At 39.7% G+C, this 18,407-nt stretch overlaps 3 protein-coding genes across 4 annotated transcripts; all 3 read left to right on the plus strand.

The window, feature by feature from the left end:
• The first annotated feature begins 485 nt into the window (after positions 1-485).
• On the plus strand, positions 486-3,948 carry ppp1r27a (protein phosphatase 1, regulatory subunit 27a). Its single transcript, XM_084745002.1, has 3 exons — positions 486-1,233; positions 1,727-1,877; positions 3,055-3,948. The coding sequence occupies exons 1-3, from the start codon at positions 798-800 to the stop codon at positions 3,173-3,175; spliced, it is 708 nt and encodes a 235-aa protein (XP_084601128.1). The 5' UTR covers positions 486-797; the 3' UTR covers positions 3,176-3,948.
• Positions 3,949-4,954: 1,006 nt separating this feature from the next.
• On the plus strand, positions 4,955-9,330 carry mcrip1 (MAPK regulated corepressor interacting protein 1). The gene is made up of 5 exons (XM_084745186.1): positions 4,955-5,067; positions 5,827-5,920; positions 6,132-6,250; positions 8,350-8,454; positions 8,562-9,330. Exons 2-5 carry the CDS (start codon positions 5,913-5,915, stop codon positions 8,624-8,626), a joined length of 297 nt encoding a protein of 98 aa, XP_084601312.1. The 5' UTR covers positions 4,955-5,067; positions 5,827-5,912; the 3' UTR covers positions 8,627-9,330.
• Positions 9,331-10,423: 1,093 nt separating this feature from the next.
• Positions 10,424-13,874, plus strand: alyref (Aly/REF export factor). 2 transcript variants are annotated; one of them, XM_084744240.1, is made up of 6 exons: positions 10,424-10,795; positions 12,511-12,669; positions 12,796-12,943; positions 13,141-13,204; positions 13,287-13,476; positions 13,568-13,874. In XM_084744240.1, exons 1-6 carry the CDS (start codon positions 10,559-10,561, stop codon positions 13,580-13,582), a joined length of 813 nt encoding a protein of 270 aa, XP_084600366.1. In that variant the 5' UTR covers positions 10,424-10,558; the 3' UTR covers positions 13,583-13,874. The 2 variants fall into 2 exon arrangements, with proteins under 2 accessions (XP_084600366.1, XP_084600367.1); XM_084744241.1 differs by lacking the exon at positions 10,424-10,795 and adding an exon at positions 10,802-11,747.
• The last annotated feature ends 4,533 nt before the right edge of the window (positions 13,875-18,407 follow it).

Here is an 18,407-nt window from a genome sequence, read left to right on the forward strand (position 1 = left end):
TCTAATGTCTCTGGTCTGACCCAGATCATATTGCACCATCCTGACGTAAGCAGACGCATGCCAAAATGAAATCATGTGCTGTTGTTGTTAGCTGTTGTTTATTTGTCCTGCACTTCATGTTCTCGTTAATGGCACCAAAACAATGTGATCCACAGAAAACTGAACAGCTTATGACAGCCAGAAATGGGGAAATAATTGGGCTCCAAGCCTTAAAAGCATTCTATTCATTCTATTCTGGCAATATCTAACTCTGATAATAATCAGAGTTGTTTAGATTTGTGTGTGGGAAGGTGTAAGTCTAAAGTAAGACACAAAGAGAACACTTTGGTTGTCAACATTTTTTATGATCTGGGGGTGGGTGCAGTGTCAGTGGGCATGTGACTGTACAGTGGGAGGAGCTGGCCACTCATTTCTAAGCTGAAGTCACTGGATATTAGGCCCTAAAATAGCCCTACAGAGGGTATATAGGGCTCCTCTCCCATTTGCCCCATCGGACAACCGTTCTGTTCAGCAGCAAACACACTGTGCAAAAATTCGATTTCAAATTCAGATGGGAGAGATTCTCAGCAGGCAAGAAAAAGAGGACGGTACAAGCTAAAAGAAGGGGACTGGAACATAGTGAAGTGAAGGATTTGAGAACAGTAACAGCAGGAGACACTCCAGCTGGAAACTAAAGGGATAATAATAAGCACAGAGCAAAGGATACTGCTCTTTTGTTGGATTGGTGCATTCTCTTGGATTTCTCACTTCCCTCCTCCTGGGCTGACAGCAAAGGAGGAGGCCGAGCCGCTGCAGGGATGAAGTACAACTACCATGTACCAGTGTCAACGTACACACGCAGCTCACAGTACACACCAACATACCACACACCCACCCACTACACCCCCTCACATTACACACCAACGCACTACACATCCACCTACACCTCCACGGCAAAGTACACTCCAACACAGTACAGCAGTACACATTACACCCCGTCACATTACACGTCCACCTACAAGACTGCGTCCACGTACGTCCCCTCGTACAGCAAAGGCTCACGGTACAGTTCGACACAGCGCACACAAGCCCAGGAGCATCCTGCACCTGTCATACCTGTCGCGCCCGCAAAAAGGACTGTGCACTTCCCAAATGACATCATCTTCCAGGATATTGTGAGACGAGGAGATCTGGAGCAAATTGGACGGTTCATGAGAGCGAGGAAGGTTCGTGTGGACACACTCTTCCACTCAGGTGAGCACAGTCTCCAGCTTTTACTTTTTTCTCCAACAGTTTGGCCTGCAGTATTTCATAACTTTATAGCTGCTGCAAGGAGTTTTTAACTGTCTGAAACATCTCAGTTTAATTCTGATGCCTGTAGATGACCTACATAAGTAATCGCAACCATCAGCGAGAAGACTTTATATATTATATAGTTTTTCTTAATGTCACCGAGCAGAATCAGATGAAACTAATTTGCGTTTACATTTTTACAGGCAAAGTAACAGGTAGCTGTATGTTATTCAGTTAAAAAGAAACAAGATCTTATTTTTGACATGATATTTTGTGGTTATTACAGTGGAAACACCACCACTTTTGTCCACAGGGGCCTCCAAAATCAACTCAAGAAGTTCCTTGTAGTAGCTTTAAAGTTTGAAATGAGAAATAATGCCAGCCAAAGGCTTCAAAACTGCATAGCTGTGTACAGCAGTCCTGCTGCAGAGGACTGATGTAGTCCTGTGTGCAGGTATGGCGGCGCTACATGAAGCTGTGCTGACAGGAAACCTGGAGGTGGTGAAGCTGCTGGTGAAATATGGAGCCGATGTTCATCAGAGAGACGAGGACGGCTGGACGCCACTTCACATGGCCTGCAGTGACGGCTACCCAGAGATTGCCAGGTGACACATGGATTTTTAGCCTTTAAGTCTTGACGACACCCCCAGTGATTAATTGATTATTAACTGATAATTGTTTAGCTGAGTTGAGTAATTATTTAAGAAAAAGGGCAAAATTCTCTGATTCCAGCTTCCTAAACTTACATTATCTGGTATCTTTACTCTTTTATGACAGTAAACTGAATATCTTTGGAGTGTGGGCAGATCAAGTTTGAGGATGTTATCTTTCACTTTTCAATTTTCTGACATTATACAGAACAAACAACTAATTGATTAATTGAAAAAGTTATTGACAGATTAATCACAGATGAAAATAATCATTAGTTGCAGCCCTAGTCTTGACTGATCATGCTTGCATTTTCTGCACACAAAATAAATATATTTCCTGCAAAACACGTTTAATTTTTCAATATAAAATAGATAGAGGCATTTCATACCACAGCAGTTTGAAACTAAAACACTGCATGTTTTCAATTCAATATCTGTCCATTGAAACATGAAACTGTGACATAATTCAGCCATCATAATACACAAAACATGGTATTCAACAGTAAGCAGGGGATGCAGTGTCTAAAGATTAGGGGGATGTTGAGTTATACCCATGAGGAATATTGTGACTGATATATCCGTTTATTGTTACGCGGCATCCACAAATAGGTGTAGTAAGTATAACAAGTATAAGAAGTGAGAAAGTCTGTATTTGAAGGATGTGGGGTGGGTGAATGGCTCAAACAAGCATGGCTTTTCCTAAACCTAACCAAGTAATTTTGCGCCCAGACTGAACCAAACTGTGACTGTCACTACCAGTACTCTCCACCAGTAACATGTGCTGTTTTAGGAGAAACTGACGATCAACCTATTCTGTCATTTAGGTGTGAGGATGTGCTAGACGAGAACTACCAAAAATGACAGAAACAATCTTAGGGGAAAATGTATTTGACCTGTACTTTGATGATTTAGGCAGGATTTATGACCTGTACTGCAGCCAGCCACCAGGGAACAATTGAAATGCTTTTGAGGAGCTCTCATGTTGTCCTTTTCTATATTTGGCAATGGTTGAAACAGCGAAACACTGAAAAATCACACAAGAAGATCAGTTGCGGTTATAAAAAGCTATGCCATATTTTCTTTCTATCTAAGACGCTCTGTGTGATAACGCTCTGCTTCCTTCTGCTCACAGGTATCTGCTGGCGATGGGAGCCAGCACAGAGGCCGAGAACGAAAGCGGAGAGAAGCCTGCAGACCTCATCGACCCAGACTACAAAGAGCTGGTCAAACTGTTTGAGACCGGCTGCGTGTGACCGGGCACCAAAAGGACCCAAGAAAGCTGAGCAGCCACTTTGAAAGACAAAAGAACACATATTTAACTGTGCGCAGCTCCAGAACATAGCCAGAGATAGAGCCATGTCACTGAGCCTGGAAAGCAAGATGGTGGTTCTGTTTGTTAGTGTCAAGCAGCACAAATTGCTATGAGATTATTTTTTTAATTTTAGCCTTGAAGCAATACTCCATTATGCTGTATTTCTCTTTTTTTTTGTTTTGTTTTTTTGTTTTATTTCAGTTTATTTTGTGCATTTGTGTCTTTGTGTCTCTCAGTTCCCTTCACTCACAACTCATGTAATGCAATACCAACACTCTGTTACTAAATCTTAATGTCTTCTTTGGTGCATTTCTGAAGGAAATTAGATTAATTTATATCCTCACAAATACTTAAATGTAAGTATTTTCAATCATTTGTAAGTAGCTGGTTGCCTTCTGCAGAAATGATTTTGCAATATTGAATTTATAACACAAAATCTGGGCAGAGATGTTTGTGTTTTATCAAGAGTTATGTATCCTCACTGCTGGGCAGAAAGAGGATCAGCCAAATAAATAATTGATCCGTCATTGATGGTCAGAAATAAAAAAAACATGCTGCACAAGCACTTCTACCACTACTGTATTTTCCCTGATGTATTGCTGTTTTTTTTCTGTAGTAGAAATACAAATATCAGCAATGGAAAGTCTTAGAGTTTTCTCTTCAATAATTATTTTTGTACGTTTTCATAAATAAAGACACCTTTTCTAAATATGACCGAGTTGCTGTTGTGTCCTCTGTTTCAGAAAAATGAGTTGTTGACAGCCTGCACCACATCATGTCAGGCTGGCTTTTCTCTTTTTTTTAAATTAACAAACAAATTATACAAACAGTGTAAACGCTCTCATAGAAGTTACCAAAAATGTGGCAGCAGTCAAGCTAAATGTGTCCCAGACATTTTACTAAGATAGTAAAACGGAACTAAAATAGATGACACAGACATAGACACACCTATAAGGACCATCAAAGTAAATAAAAATACAAGTACAAAAAGGGAAAATAACATTTCATACTTTAACAAACCCCATGGAAATTCTTTGCATTACAGTTGCTCGCTGTTTGGTATAATGACTCTTATGAACTGGAGTAATGAAACACTAGTGGAGGTTTTTCCACAAACCATTTTGCATTGCAGTTCACATAAATTCTCCCATTCCTCATCAATTATTCCTATGTTTCCTTCCTTTTCCCTTTGATGTTTCACATTTCAGGGAAGGCTCAGTGAATGGAAGCAAAAGATATTACAGTGCTAAAAAGAAAATCATATATAACCTAAGATAAGAGATTTGAGGTCATTTTAGCCACATTTTTCCATAGTCTGAAACCAAAAATGCGTTTGGTCAGACCTTTTTATGAATTTGGTGTAGTCAAACAGCAATATTTAGGCTTCTGGCTCAATTGTTGAGTCTTTATAGCATCAAATAAGGGGAACAGGGAAATACAGTTCCACCAATGACAAACATAATGTTGTATTTTTATGTTTTCATTTTTATATGAAAACACATAAAAATAAAGTTATATGATTTTAGGTGGAAACGATTATGTAAATGAAAAATTAACCAAGTACAGATTTGAGTGCACGTGTTAATCCCTCAATTATTATTATTATTATTATTATTATTATTATTATTATTATTATTATCATCATCATCATCATTATAATCAGTATTATTATTATCATTACTTGCCGTAATGGTATACGTATGTTATTTGTGGCAGAGCTGTTTTACTTCCGTGTCTTTTCCCGGAAATGATTGGTTGGCATTGGCAACGTTTTAGCCAGCTCTAACGGCGTACACTCTGAATAAAGAAATCGAAAGGAAGGGTCATAAAAAGGTTTGTTCAGTATCTTTACAGTGTGTCCCTTACTGGACATCTTGAATTTGTTTATAACCGTGCTACGTGTCTTTCTAATAAATATTTAGGACCAGTAACGCCCGAATAATATTAGCTGACAGGAGCTAACGTTACGAGCAGACAATGTAAATCAGCAGCTAGCTAGCTAGCTGGCTAAAGTTAGCTGAAATTATTGTGTCAGCAAATCTATAGTTAGCTGTCCCTCAGGACATAGCTATAGGTGGACACCAATCTGAAAAAGCACAAACGACTTTTGAGACATGTACATTCTTATTCGTGAGAATTTAAGCTGTGCCTAACTTGACTGTGTTTGGCTGTGTAGCCTACTGCTAACACTACACAAACTACTGAGGTAAAAACGTAAACAAAAGCCCCATGGCTAGCTAATGTCATCATCTGTTCATATCTTCCAGACGCACGGCACATCTAATCGATATAGAAGTTAGTTAACTACGAGTTATTGACATTCGTATTGTTATTAATGTTATCTGACTTAGCAGAATTCTTTAGTTTATACAGTTACAGTATGTGAATGGTGGAATGTGTGTGAAAGTAACTAGCATATTTAACTATGTGGGCTAACCGTAGAGTGTATATATACTAACCAGCAGTGTCACTACTTTACTGTTTGTAATAGTTACTACCTTTGGTGTAAATGTAAGTCTGTGCTATGTCATTTAGAAAGTGACTTCGTAGATCAAGTGGAGTGCTATAGTTATCACTGTTTTTCATTGTTAGAATTCAGCTGGGAACTTCTGAACCTTTGTATTCTTCAAATCCACCCACCACAGAGGAGCGAGGAGCGAGTACAGACTGCAAACAGAATGACCAGGTCTGTGACAAGTTATGGCACTTAACTGCTAAAACACAATTGTTTTAATGGTGATCATTAACCTTTAAGCAAATGAAATAATATGCAGCATTTGGCTTAAGCCACAAACTATTGTATGTGAAGTTTATTTTACAGTTAACAGTCAGTAAAAAATTTAACATAATGAGTGTCTGTTTAGGCCGCTAATTTTGCTGTTTCCATGTTTGTGAAGCTCATCTGCTACCAGGATGGTGAACAGTTACAAGCGGACTTCAAGCCCACGATCCCCTACTAACAGTGGGGAGCTTTTCACCCCAGCACATGAGGAAAATGTGCGCTTTATACATGACAGTAAGTATGCCCTCTAAGACTGACGTCCTGAATTTTCTTTCAGAATAATCTAAGCTGCAAGCCAGTGATGTACAAACATTTTGACACACCTGTATTTATATATGTACAGATAGCCTCTATAAAATGTGTTATCACTCAGTAAATGTTTCTCCTTATTTACAAATCAAAATAAAATTTCACAGAAATCTATACTTCTGATTAAATATTTGTTAACAAAGACAAAGTAATTCAAGAATTCATCTGAAACTTTGGAAAATTACATTAAGGCAGTAACACATCCATTTAAAGCAGACAGTTAACAGAATTAAGAATGAGGTAATGGAACTGAGAAAAGGGAGAGACAGACATCATCAGGCAACTGCACAAATCTTTAATAGCAGTGTCAGTGAGGTAAGTTACAATATTTCAAGGTATACTGCGATGATGATATTCTCGACAATGTGACAGAATACTGAGAAATATTTTTGGTTTAGAACTCACAACAGCTGTTTAGCTCTCTTCTTAGGATTTTTGGTTCCTCCTCATACTCAACTGGGTGCTTCTGCTTTAGGTCAGGAAATTAGTTTGTTTTATTTCCTCCTGTTGCTTTTGCACTTCTTACATATTGTGGTTTGTTGTACATCTGATCTTTTGTAACAAAACTTCCACACTATTGAAGTTGCTTGACTGCAAGTGCGTTTTTCACTCGCACGTCTTCAGCATCAAAAACACTCTCATTTTAATCCATGAAGTGTGTTTAGAATTTAAGTCTATTTTTTTCGACAATATTCAGACAAACGTGAGGCTGGTCCCCAATAAAAAGGCACTGAAAATGTTTTTTATCCACATTTTGTAACTGAGGCAGAGCAGAGTATGCTCCATATCCAGAAATCAGCTCACACTGCTCTGGTTTAATCCCACAGACTCTCTCCTCACTTCAACCAACAGCTGGGAAGCAATACACGGAAACTTTTTATGCAGTGTTTTCATGGACAAACAGTGCATTTACTGCCATTCAACATTAATGCCTCTACTCTGATCACCAACACCCGTCTGTCTTGAGCAAAACCACCAGTGCTCTTTTTTCCTTTCTTTCTTTTGCTCATCCACACCAACTGCACAGTACACACACATGCACACTGCAACACTTAAGCCACACTCAGTGTTGCCTGATTTGTTGTAACTCAAATTTTTGCAGATGGTGAAACAACCTGGGAAGGGGCCATCATATTACACTGAATTAAAACTATGCCATGTGCACCATATTACACGGAGGCTCTGTCATCTGAACAAGACACAGTTTATCACTGCATACAGAATCGGTTGCAGCTCATCACACCTTATATCATCTGTGTTACCTGTCAAAATAAAAGCCCCAGACTGTGATGCTCATGTAATTGGTTGTTCTCAAACAAGATTTCATTCCAGGTTGATGGAACTTTCAAAATTATCGTATATTTTGGAATTATTGATTGTATATTGTACAGCTGTTATAAATTAAAGTACAAATACAAAAATTGTCATACACCCAGGAACACAGGCCACAATCATATACATTGTTTTGATGGAAATTAGATTCACACATCAATTGAAAACTACACAGAAAGCTTGACTGCTGGACACTGTGAAATACATGGACAACAAAGATCCTGCATTGATAGACACTTCAGTGTGGTGTGAACAAGGTCATCACATAAATGTAATGCTGACATTTGCGATCTAGAAAAGGGGTTACTCCAGCACCGTAATATTGCAGTTATCATGATCTAAAAAATTTTTGTCATGAAAAAAATATAACGATATATTGTTAACAATACAATAAGGTACACCCCTACTCATCATTGTTAAAAGGAGAATTAGTTTTACAGTATCTGAACTAGAAAACTTAATTTTCCCAGCATGAGCAAAATGAGTGGAATTGCAGCACTTAGTGTGAAAAGTGCTAAAGAATGAGTTTGCAAGTTAAATGCCAGCACACTTGGATGCAGTGAGATTGGGCACTTAAACTACAGGTGTCTCGCCTCATTAATTAGAACTTCCCCTTATTTACCACTATTTGTCATATAGGGTAGGATAGGATTTCCTAAATGTAATAATTTGTTGTTTTTATTCTTTCACAGCCTGGCAGTGCGTGCTTAGAGACATCAGATCGACACAAAATAGTGAACGTAATGACCGTGGACCACAGGAGTATGTGGAGAAAAACCCAAATCCTAACCTACATTGTAAGTTACAATGTAACTTAGTGGTGAAGTAGATTTTATTTAAGGATTGAAATGATTTATTAACCAAGCATGGGCCAGTTAACAGCTTGTTTTTTCTGCTCTTGCAGCTTTCACACCAGTGGACCTGAGTGACCTCAAGAAGCGCAACACACAGGACTCCAAGAAGTCCTAGTCTTCCTCATGATGATCCAGTCGCTTTTTTCCACCCACTATCCTCGAGAACTTTTCCTCCATCAGCCAGAAAGTCAGCCCTGTTGGCCCTTCTAGCAAAGAATGCCAATATCATTTCTAAACTCTGGACCATAGCAGCCCCCGTCTCTTTCTTTGCCCTCTACAACTGACTAAGAAGAAAAGAAGTGGGATTCCAGGGAGCACAAATTCTCCTGTCTCTTGGTTCATGTTTTTTCCAAGTCATAAAACCATGTGTACATTCTTTATGTGGACGGGACTGATGCAAACTTTCATCAAAATTTGCTGACATCTGATGCTGAGATACAAACTGTTGACACTCTCCACAGGACACAAAAGACTGCAGTCTTAAATATAAACCCTGTTTTCTTTACTACTGCTACTTGTATGACTTTGGAGGAAAATGCGAAAGGGCTGACTTCTTTTTTTTTTTTTTTTAGTTTGTTTTGGAAGATAGTTTCAGCGATCATTAAATTGTAGAGGTAATGTAAGGGTCTCATTGGATACACACTTTATGGGCAAGTTTTGGAAGCCAAATGCAATGTAGAAGGCCAACATTTTTATTACAAATTATCTTGCCCTCAAATGGACTTTACTAAGTAGAGACCTCCCCAAGTATGCTGCCCTTGGTTAACTCCCCTCCCCTAAGCCTTGAAACAAAATGTTGAATAAAAGACTTTTACAGTACTTCTGCTTGTATTGATCCTACATAAATATCAACCATGTGACATGGAGAAAGGAAAGCATATGAAAAGTACCCTGACTTTTACACTGATGGTAATTTCATTGAGCCAGATGAAGTGTGAGAATATATGATATATATCCTGGTAATGCTGACTTTATAGCTGTGGCAGCAGTTACTGTTTTCATCATCAATAATTTTTCTGATCAATTGATAAATAATTTCATTCATAATTTATCATATACTACTATATACATAACTAATTAGAAAATTGCAGACAATTTCTTAAAGCTGAATGTTTTTTTTCTGACTGGATATTTAATTTAATGTCAGAGAAGGATAAGAAAACCAGCAAACATTCAGAGGCTAGGCATTTTTGTTTAAAATGGCGTATGATTAAAAATAGTTAGATGATTATTTCTGTTAATTGATTAATCAACAAATTGCTTTATCTGTAACTGACTTCAATCTGTGAAGCAAAAGTTAAAACTATAAAATTATTGAGGAACGTGATCCAGTCATGCATGAGTCAGAAATATTGATTGAATTTATTGATCCCCTGGGGAAATGTAGTTAAATTACAGATGCTCCCAGGTAAGTATAGAAAAGTATATAAGCCTAGAGAAATTATAAGAAAAACAGAAATATAAGTATGTTAAAATATGTACATTATACTATAGTGTATTACAAAAATAATATAGCAGTAGTATAACTGAAATATATACAGAAACTATCGAAAAAATACAAGAAGAAATAGAAATAAATAAGAATGTAAAATTCATGTACACAAATCTGCATTATGCTACAATGTGTAAACAATAGCACCATTGAAGAATTACTGCATGGAGTGTCGCAGTTGAGTTAATTTGATTGTTGATGTTGATTACTGATAGAGTTCTGAGTTTTATTTTAGAAAAATGCACATTATAGACACACAAATTTAAAATAAGAGGGCTATTCCTTCAAAGGTCTAATTGATAGCACCAACTCTAGTCAAAGATGCTCCAGCAAGGTCATAAAGGTATCTTGCTACGCATAATACGTGATGACGTTACATGTACGTGCTGTACGCACCGAACCAGTTTGTCTACATACTGCGAGCGTTAGCTCATTGTGTTTTCTCGTCGGAGCAGAGAGCGTTGAGCTGTGAAAGGGCAAAGAGAGGGACCAATCGAGGCTAGGGCGTATTTTTTTTATCTTTTGTTGGCAGTTTAGCACTATTGGGGCAGCATAATGACCGATAAAATGGATATGTCTCTAGACGACATTATCAAGCAGAACAGGCAGCAGAGAGGTGGAGGCCGGGGAGGAAGAGGTCGAGGCCGCGGAGGCTCCGGCGGCGGCGGCCGAGGAGGAGGCGGTGGACGTCTCGGAGCCGGCGGATTTGGAGGCCGAGGCGGCGGATCCGGCCCCATGAGGAACCGACAGAACCTGAACCGCGGTAGAGGCAGACCAACGCCTTACAGCAGGGTATGAGAAAATTAGAGGAATGGGCAGAAAAAGGAAAAAACCTTCGGCAAAACCTGAAAATGCCTGGGTAACCTCCTTCTATTCTCCAGTAGGCTTGCTAGCTAACCGTCTAGCCAGTTTGCTAGTCAAGCGAATAAAATGATGGCTATAACCGCCTCATATGAGAGCTCTGTGGTTTGCGGTTAAGCATTAATGGAAGTTGTATACATAGTGTGTCCCTTCTCCCACAACTCAAATGTGTTGCATCATTTTTGAAGAAGAGGCCTTTTGGAGAGAGCGAATGTGTTAGCCACTTTGGCTAACTAGCTAAAGTTGGATCCTGAAGGCCTCGGCGGCGCCATTTTGAATCCAGCAGCTTAAGTTAGAGCTAGTCGCCCACGGTCAATAACAGCGCTTTCCATCCCAAGTGTCAAAATGACGGTGAAAGGAAACCACTTCATCGAGAAAATTCACCCGAAAATGATTTTTTCCACCACTTCTGGGAGCATAGTGTCCCGGTGCAGCAGCGACCAGGCGGCCTTTTGTTCGGGAGTGGCTGGCGGGTTTCACAACAAGGCCTGTTTGGTGGCTTTTCAACCAGTGTGGCTGTTACTTGTGGATGGATCAGTGGACTTCAACCCCCTCTGATAGTGTTCATGTAAAGCAAATCGTCACTCCTTAAGTGTGAATGAGTGTTGTAGACAAGCCCCAATCAAAATGGCGTGGTAACAAAATGGACGCTCAAATAATCCACGCTCACTTAGAGGGGGTAGCTGGCCCTAGTTGTTTTTCTGATTCACCCCCTTCATCTTACGGACACTTTTCCTTCGTGAAAGCCCATTTCGTGGCTTGGTAAAGAACTTTTGGGCGGGCCGGGAAACGTGGTGCAACGCTGGAGGCAACGCTGATTCAGATGGCGACCCCCTGTGTACCCGAGGATCATTTCTGGAGGGCCTTTGTGGAGGCGCAGATGGCAAGAGAACAATGGGCAATATTGGTAGTTAGTCGGGGAGGGCAAGTTGTTCAGGGCTTAGTGTAGAGATTGTGGGTGGGTTTGTGATAATAAAATTGCTCTATGTTGATTTAATAATCTGAGTAAATATATGCAGCCTCATTAGATGTTGCTAGACCTCATGTTTGAAATGAACTCCATTGTGTGTGTACATAGAGGTTAGGGCTGCACAATTAATGAAAACATTATTGAAATTGCAGTATGATGAAGTGCAGTATCCAAATTGTGCAACTTGCATTTTCTGGTGAGGGAAGAATGAGTGACTAAATAGTTTTACAAGTACTGGTGTGCTGCAGACAAGTCCTGGCCTATCCAGAGCAAAAAATGTCACATGATCATCAGGATTTTAGATTATTTGGGTGAGAATAGAATTTGTGAGGCAATTATAATTCCCACTGATATCTCAACATATAATCACAATTCGATCAAATTGTTTTTTTATAAGGTGCAGCCCTAATAGAGGTGATTTTATAACACCATCCTCTTGCTGTTATAGTTTTAAGTTGATTGTCTTGTGTATTTCCTTCTGTCTGAATGGATTAACTTGCTTGTAGTGATGGGGTGGGCAGGGAACATTGGGAACCCTCTTGGGGGAGTTGAGCACCCTGGCCCTGTTGGAAGTGGACCCCCTGCTTGCCCCAACACCCAGCCGTGTGGACTCTGTGATTGACAGAGGCAAGGGGATCCTGAAGTCAGCAGGTGCGTTCTCTTTCATCTGTTGCAGCCTAAACAACTTCCAGATAAGTGGCAGCATGACATGTTTGACAACGGCTTCAGCGGCTTCAATGGTGCTGCTGGGGGCGGCGGAGGAGCTGGCGTGGAAACTGGAGGGAAGCTCCTTGTCTCCAATCTCGACTTTGGGGTCTCAGATGCAGACATTCAGGTATTTGGGTTTTTACCATCTGCATTTGTTTTGTGTGAGTGAAAAATGTTTCCCTTGGCTGGAGTGGTGAACAGGGTGGATCAAAGGAATAGCTGCTAATTTTCTTCCTCCCATTTCTCTTCCCAGGAACTTTTTGCTGAATTTGGGACCCTGAAAAAGGCTGCAGTTCATTATGACCGATCAGGAAGAAGCCTGGGAACTGCAGATGTCCACTTTGAAAGGAGGGCAGATGCCCTCAAGGCCATGAAACAGTACAATGGCATCCCACTTGATGGTATGCTTCAAACTCTATAATCATATGCAGCGTGTCCACTTGCTTTGAACTATAACTGCAGATACTTTGAATTTTGACAACTTTGAGGATCGTTATTGCTAGGAACAATAATTTTCTGTCTGGCAAATTACTTGGCTGATTGTTTTAGCGCTACTGCACTGCCCAAATTGAAGTTAATTACTTCTTTGTCTCTCTAGGGCGGCCTATGAACATTCAGCTCGTCACATCACAGATTGACACACAGAGGCGACCTATGCAGGGGTGAGTACAGCCATCTTTTGTCCAAGAACTTCAACCTGCAAGCATTGTGGACACCATGTGTGATGAGCATTCTGGTTTTTAGTCTGAACAGAGGTGGAGGCATGAACAGAAATCGTGGAGGTGGCTTCGGAGGTATGCAGAGAGGACGTGGAGGACGCGGTGCAGGTGGTGCCAGAGGAAGGGGCCGAGGTGGCAGAGGAGGAGGCGGGAGTAGCAAGCAGCAGCTTTCAGCAGAGGAACTCGACGCTCAGTTAGATGCCTACAATGCCAGGGTAGGTTCAGCCGTCATTACAGTACCTGACATCGATTAAAATGTTTTTGTAGTTTATTTTAATTCTTGTGTTGTTTTTTTTTTCTTCTCAGATGGATACCAGCTAAGAAATGAAGCTCATCCAAGTCGTCGTCCCTTCCTGGCTGCACAGAAGGGTGGTTGTTACAAATGTGCAGAATATTTTACACTTGTCTTCTGATGTGATTGAAATTATTGTTCCAACCTCTTCTTTTAAATGCTCCGAAGTGTTTTTTACCAGTATTTTTTTTTTTTTTTCCATTTTTCTGATGAAAATGGTTTTGGCTGTAGGTAAATGTGAACTGGGTTTTTCCCAGTTCTTTCCTGTACCCTGTAGTTAATGGAACTTGTAATAAAAACCTGCAGTGCATATTAACCAAACGCTGTCTCTCTCTACTTCTGTCCTCATGTCTGTTTGACCATCAGATTTTAAAATGTCTTTAAAGTCAGTTTGACAAAGTCAAAGTCCTTTACAGTTACTATTTTCTTCAGTTCAGTCATTGTCAAAGCAAAAACTTGCTGGTAGCAGTTTATGAAATATAAGGATTTGCTCATTTTCTATGTAATTTATTAATGTTAGTAAATAAAGTCTGTGGGTTTATATTAGGCCTATGTGTGTTGATTTGAATAAATGATTGCATTAGTAACCAAAGGCTTGAAACATTTTAGATTGAGTCACACTGTCTAAATATGGAGGACTGATAGATCTGCCTGATCTTTGATCTTATGAAATGAACATCTGCATCTTTTGAAACCCAAAATCATCACTCATTCTGATTAGATACATTTATTGAAGGCAATGTAGGCTCAGCCTTTTCCCAGAAACAACTGACTGAATACAATGGACACAATGACAGAATAACAACAATTAAACACCTATTTGTTTGTCATATGGCCCTGTCTGGAAGGGAACCCTGGATTTGTGAAACTCAACAGATCAATAAAGGGTTGCTTTGCTATTATACACGCAGTTCAAAATAATTACCTTCTATATTGTGCCAATACTGTGGTGAAAATCATTAAATCATCATCATCATTAAATTTAGGTACAGGAAACACTTGGTTAGGCTTAGGGAAAGATCGTGGTTTGGGGATTTTAAAAAAGAAACGATCCATCTCGCGAGATTTTTTGCGGCTCTGGGGTTCCCTTCCGGACGCGACTGTAGCTAAATGTAGGCAAGTCTAACGGAGAGCCTGACGGAGCTGTAAAATGAATGGTAATTGTCAAAAATGATGGTAAGTGTGTGGTGGCTGGTTGTGTTTGTCATGAGACATTATCTAGCTGGAAAAGAACATTTCCAGAGCAGCAGTGTTCCTGTCATAACATGGCTGTACCCACATTTAATGCCTGGTCGCAAAACAGCCAGTAGATGTCGTCCTGCTCTGAAACTATCACATACATCTATGGAATTACTACACCACATAAATGGTGGCAACACAAGTCTTTGGGCCAAGCGGTTTCTAACTATGTACTTTCCAGTACCTGTACCGCGACTATGTCGTTCATTTGTACTACCTGTGTGGATCAAGAACTTCTGTGGTTGTGGGGGATGTCAGCTCCAGATCAGTGCTAAAAGTGAGGTGGAGATGAAGTGAGCAAACTGTCAAATATGTGGAGCTCGCAAAGACAGATTTGGGAGTATGCGCTATAGATTTGCAAGCCCATGCGTGTCGCAAGAAGCCGGAAGCGTATCTAAAGATTAAAAGTTAACACTTTTAACAAATACAGGTTCCGGTTAGATTGTTAGATCGGTTTTTATTTAGACAAATTTGCCTAAATTGACAAATGGTAAAACTGAAGACATTTTCTCTGTGTATATATATATATATATATATATATATACAGTTTGTCTCTGTATAGTAGAATTAGGAAGTATTTTCTAATGAAAATACTCCAGCCATGGTGAAAACTGTTCCAATTCCTGGTTTAGATTCAAATTGTGTTATTTCATGCCTAAAGTACTACTACAATACGAAACACTGTGTTTCCTTCACTGGAATGGCAACCTAGAGGGCACACTACCAAGTTTTGTCCACTGGAATGGCATCCTCAAGGGGAATTTTACTAAGATTTCTCTGCTGGAGAAGTGCCCTAGAGGGCACTTTGCCACTTTTCCTCCACTGGAGGGGCACCATAGAGATCATTTTATCACTTTTCTTCAACTAAAAGAGCACCCTAGAGGACACTTTAATACATTTCCTCCACTGGAAAGCACTCTAGGGGGCACTTTATAAGGGTTTTCATGCAGCACTTTTCCCCAAGACAAGAGCTCTTAGCCTGCATCTAAGAGAGCTTTCACACTGCTGCAATACAGACTTTAATAAAATTAATAAAATGTCATGGCCCATTCCAACGTGGGCTAACCCTGACTTTAACAAGAGGCTTGGTGGCCATGCTCCAGAGCAGGGTTAGCCCTAAATGTTTGTGGTTATCCCTTGAAAATCAACTGAACCTAGATCTAAAAGGTGTCAAAGTGAAATGGGGTTAAAGGATCAAAGGAATAGTCACAGAACATTCTACTAACCCAGGGATATTAGAAGTGCAGTGAGAATTGTATGGCTTAACATTGGATGTGTCAAAAAGGTGCTACCCTGGGTAAAGAATATGTTGTGTGAAAAGCCCTTATAATGTTTTGTCCACTGGAAGGGAACTTTACCACATTTCCTCCACTGGAAAGGGACTCTAGGAAGCTTTAGCATGTTTTATCTAGCACAGGGACATCCGAGAGGGCACTTTTGCTGCATTTTGTTCAGACATGGGAGCTTGCATCCATTAGTGTACTCTAGCAAACAATTCTACAGCTGTAAATGTCAATGGTCTGATGACTGTCCTAAATTAATTAAAGGCTTAAATAATTTGAATAAGGTTTAGAAGTTTTATTTTTAAATTCATGTCTTCCTACTTTGCCAGTGTGTAAAGCAAAAAAAAAAAAGCTTTTATTTTGAAGGTGTTGCACCGGACGCTGTGTGCAGCTAGCGGCCATTGGCTCAGATTTTCCTGTACCGCTTCACTTCACTCCGTCTCAGCACCATTCACAGGAGACTGTCCTAGCCCATCAGCGGTATAACGGTAAGTGGTGAAACACTTGACTAACTCGATAATACCTCGTTTTAGGCGGTGAACATACATCTCTTAACTGCTGCGGCGTAGTTGGCAAGTTTTTAGACACTTTATACGGAAGTATTAGCCACTTAGCCCATTAACGTGAGTTTCTGAAAGGAGGAATTTGTTTAGCAAAGAGCAACTTCCTGCAGGCAGGGCTGTGCCTTTTTAATTCGGGGTAATGGTGTCATAGTATTAGTTCATCTAAATCATAAACCGTCAATTTTTTTGCTAAGTCAAATTAAAGTTATCTGGCGGTAGTAAGGAGTTGAGGAGCAATTAGTTTTTCATTTCCGGGTGTTGAGTGATCTGAGCCGCCGGTGTCGGCCGTAAAGTAACAAAAAAGTCATCCATTATATTTAATTCTTTACAATGATGCACAAAATGAGACAATGCATTGACCAATGCAGCAAGTTTGTTAAGGAGAGTAATTTAGTCTGCTGAAAATGTGTGTGTGAGCAGACCGTCATGTGGTACATGAGGAACATTTTCTGTGACTTCCTGGATCGCTGTTCATTTGAAATGACCTGAGGGCTCACACCTTAAATCAGCCACCATCTTGCTTTTTGAAGGTATTTCACAGTCAAGTGCCCGTAGATCTCATCTGCTGAGATCAGAAGTGCTTCAAGTGACAGTCACTTTTATGCACTCTTGTGTGATGGTTAAGCTGCTGTGCTGAATGGCTGATAAGTGATTTCTCAAAGAGATCACCCAAACCGTGAATCCTCCCTTTCCTTCCTCTGTGTGTGTGATAAATGGCCTGGAGGAGTCTTTTTTTTTCTCCCCACCAAGGACTTGAAGACCTTTCAGATGATACATTTTCTGTCACCACCTTTTCTTGTGCTAAATCTCAGACTGAAAAAAGAGCGGCCCTGCAGCAGAGGCCGGATGTCTCATCTTGAAGTCTCTATTTGTCTGGTTGATCTTGAGTAGGGCCTAAAAAGGAAGAATTAAAGGAAAAGGAAGTTAAAGGAAGGGAAGAATTAAATTACGCAAAGCTATTATAAGCTTCAACCTTGCTCAAGCAAGAGTGCAAGGGTCAAAATTAAGGATGCACATAAATAATGATGGGAAATTTATATTATTATTTAATTTTCCAATAATGAAATACTGGCTATAATAGCATCACTTGAGAGATTATATCAGAGCATTTTATTTCATATGGAAAAGTGCTCTACAAAAGCCAACTTATGTAAGTCTTTTGATGAACTTTATTAGAAAAAGTAAATGAACATTTAAAGACTCAGAACTGTACAACAATATCTGACCCCTTCTTGCCCTCAACTACATAAACTACAAGTTGTAAGAACTTAAATTAAAAAAAAAGTGAAATCATATTTGTATCAGTCATGAGAAGCAGGTGTAAGCTGAAAAAATGAATGCATCCCTACAAATAGTGTGTAGCATTTTCATTGTTAGTATTTCCTTGACATTTTATTGTAGGCTACATTAGCACCAGTCAAATGCTGATAAAATGTGCAAGTGGCTGGAAGATTTGCTTTGTGAACCAGCAAAAAGCAAAAAAGTTACTTTTGCACCACTTTTGGAAACTTCAAGCAGGAGTGCAAGGGTCAGAACCACAGACTTGATCTGTATAAATGTTGCACATACTAGGATGTCTTTGCATTAAAGTAAAGGTTAAAAACATATTTAATATACAGTCTATGGTCAAAGCAAGTTGTTTCCCCCACCTCTGCCTTAGACATGAGGAATCCCAGGAATTGTAATTTGATCATAAAAAGTGACAAGTTGGGTTTAAAATGTTTGTATTCGCATTTGTATGTTTATATGTTTTTCACTTTATCAATAAA

Source organism: Lutjanus erythropterus, chromosome 19, assembly GCF_056507025.1.
Source record: "Lutjanus erythropterus isolate fLutEry1 chromosome 19, fLutEry1.hap2, whole genome shotgun sequence".
NCBI classification, from domain to species: Eukaryota; Metazoa; Chordata; class Actinopteri; order Lutjaniformes; family Lutjanidae; genus Lutjanus; species Lutjanus erythropterus.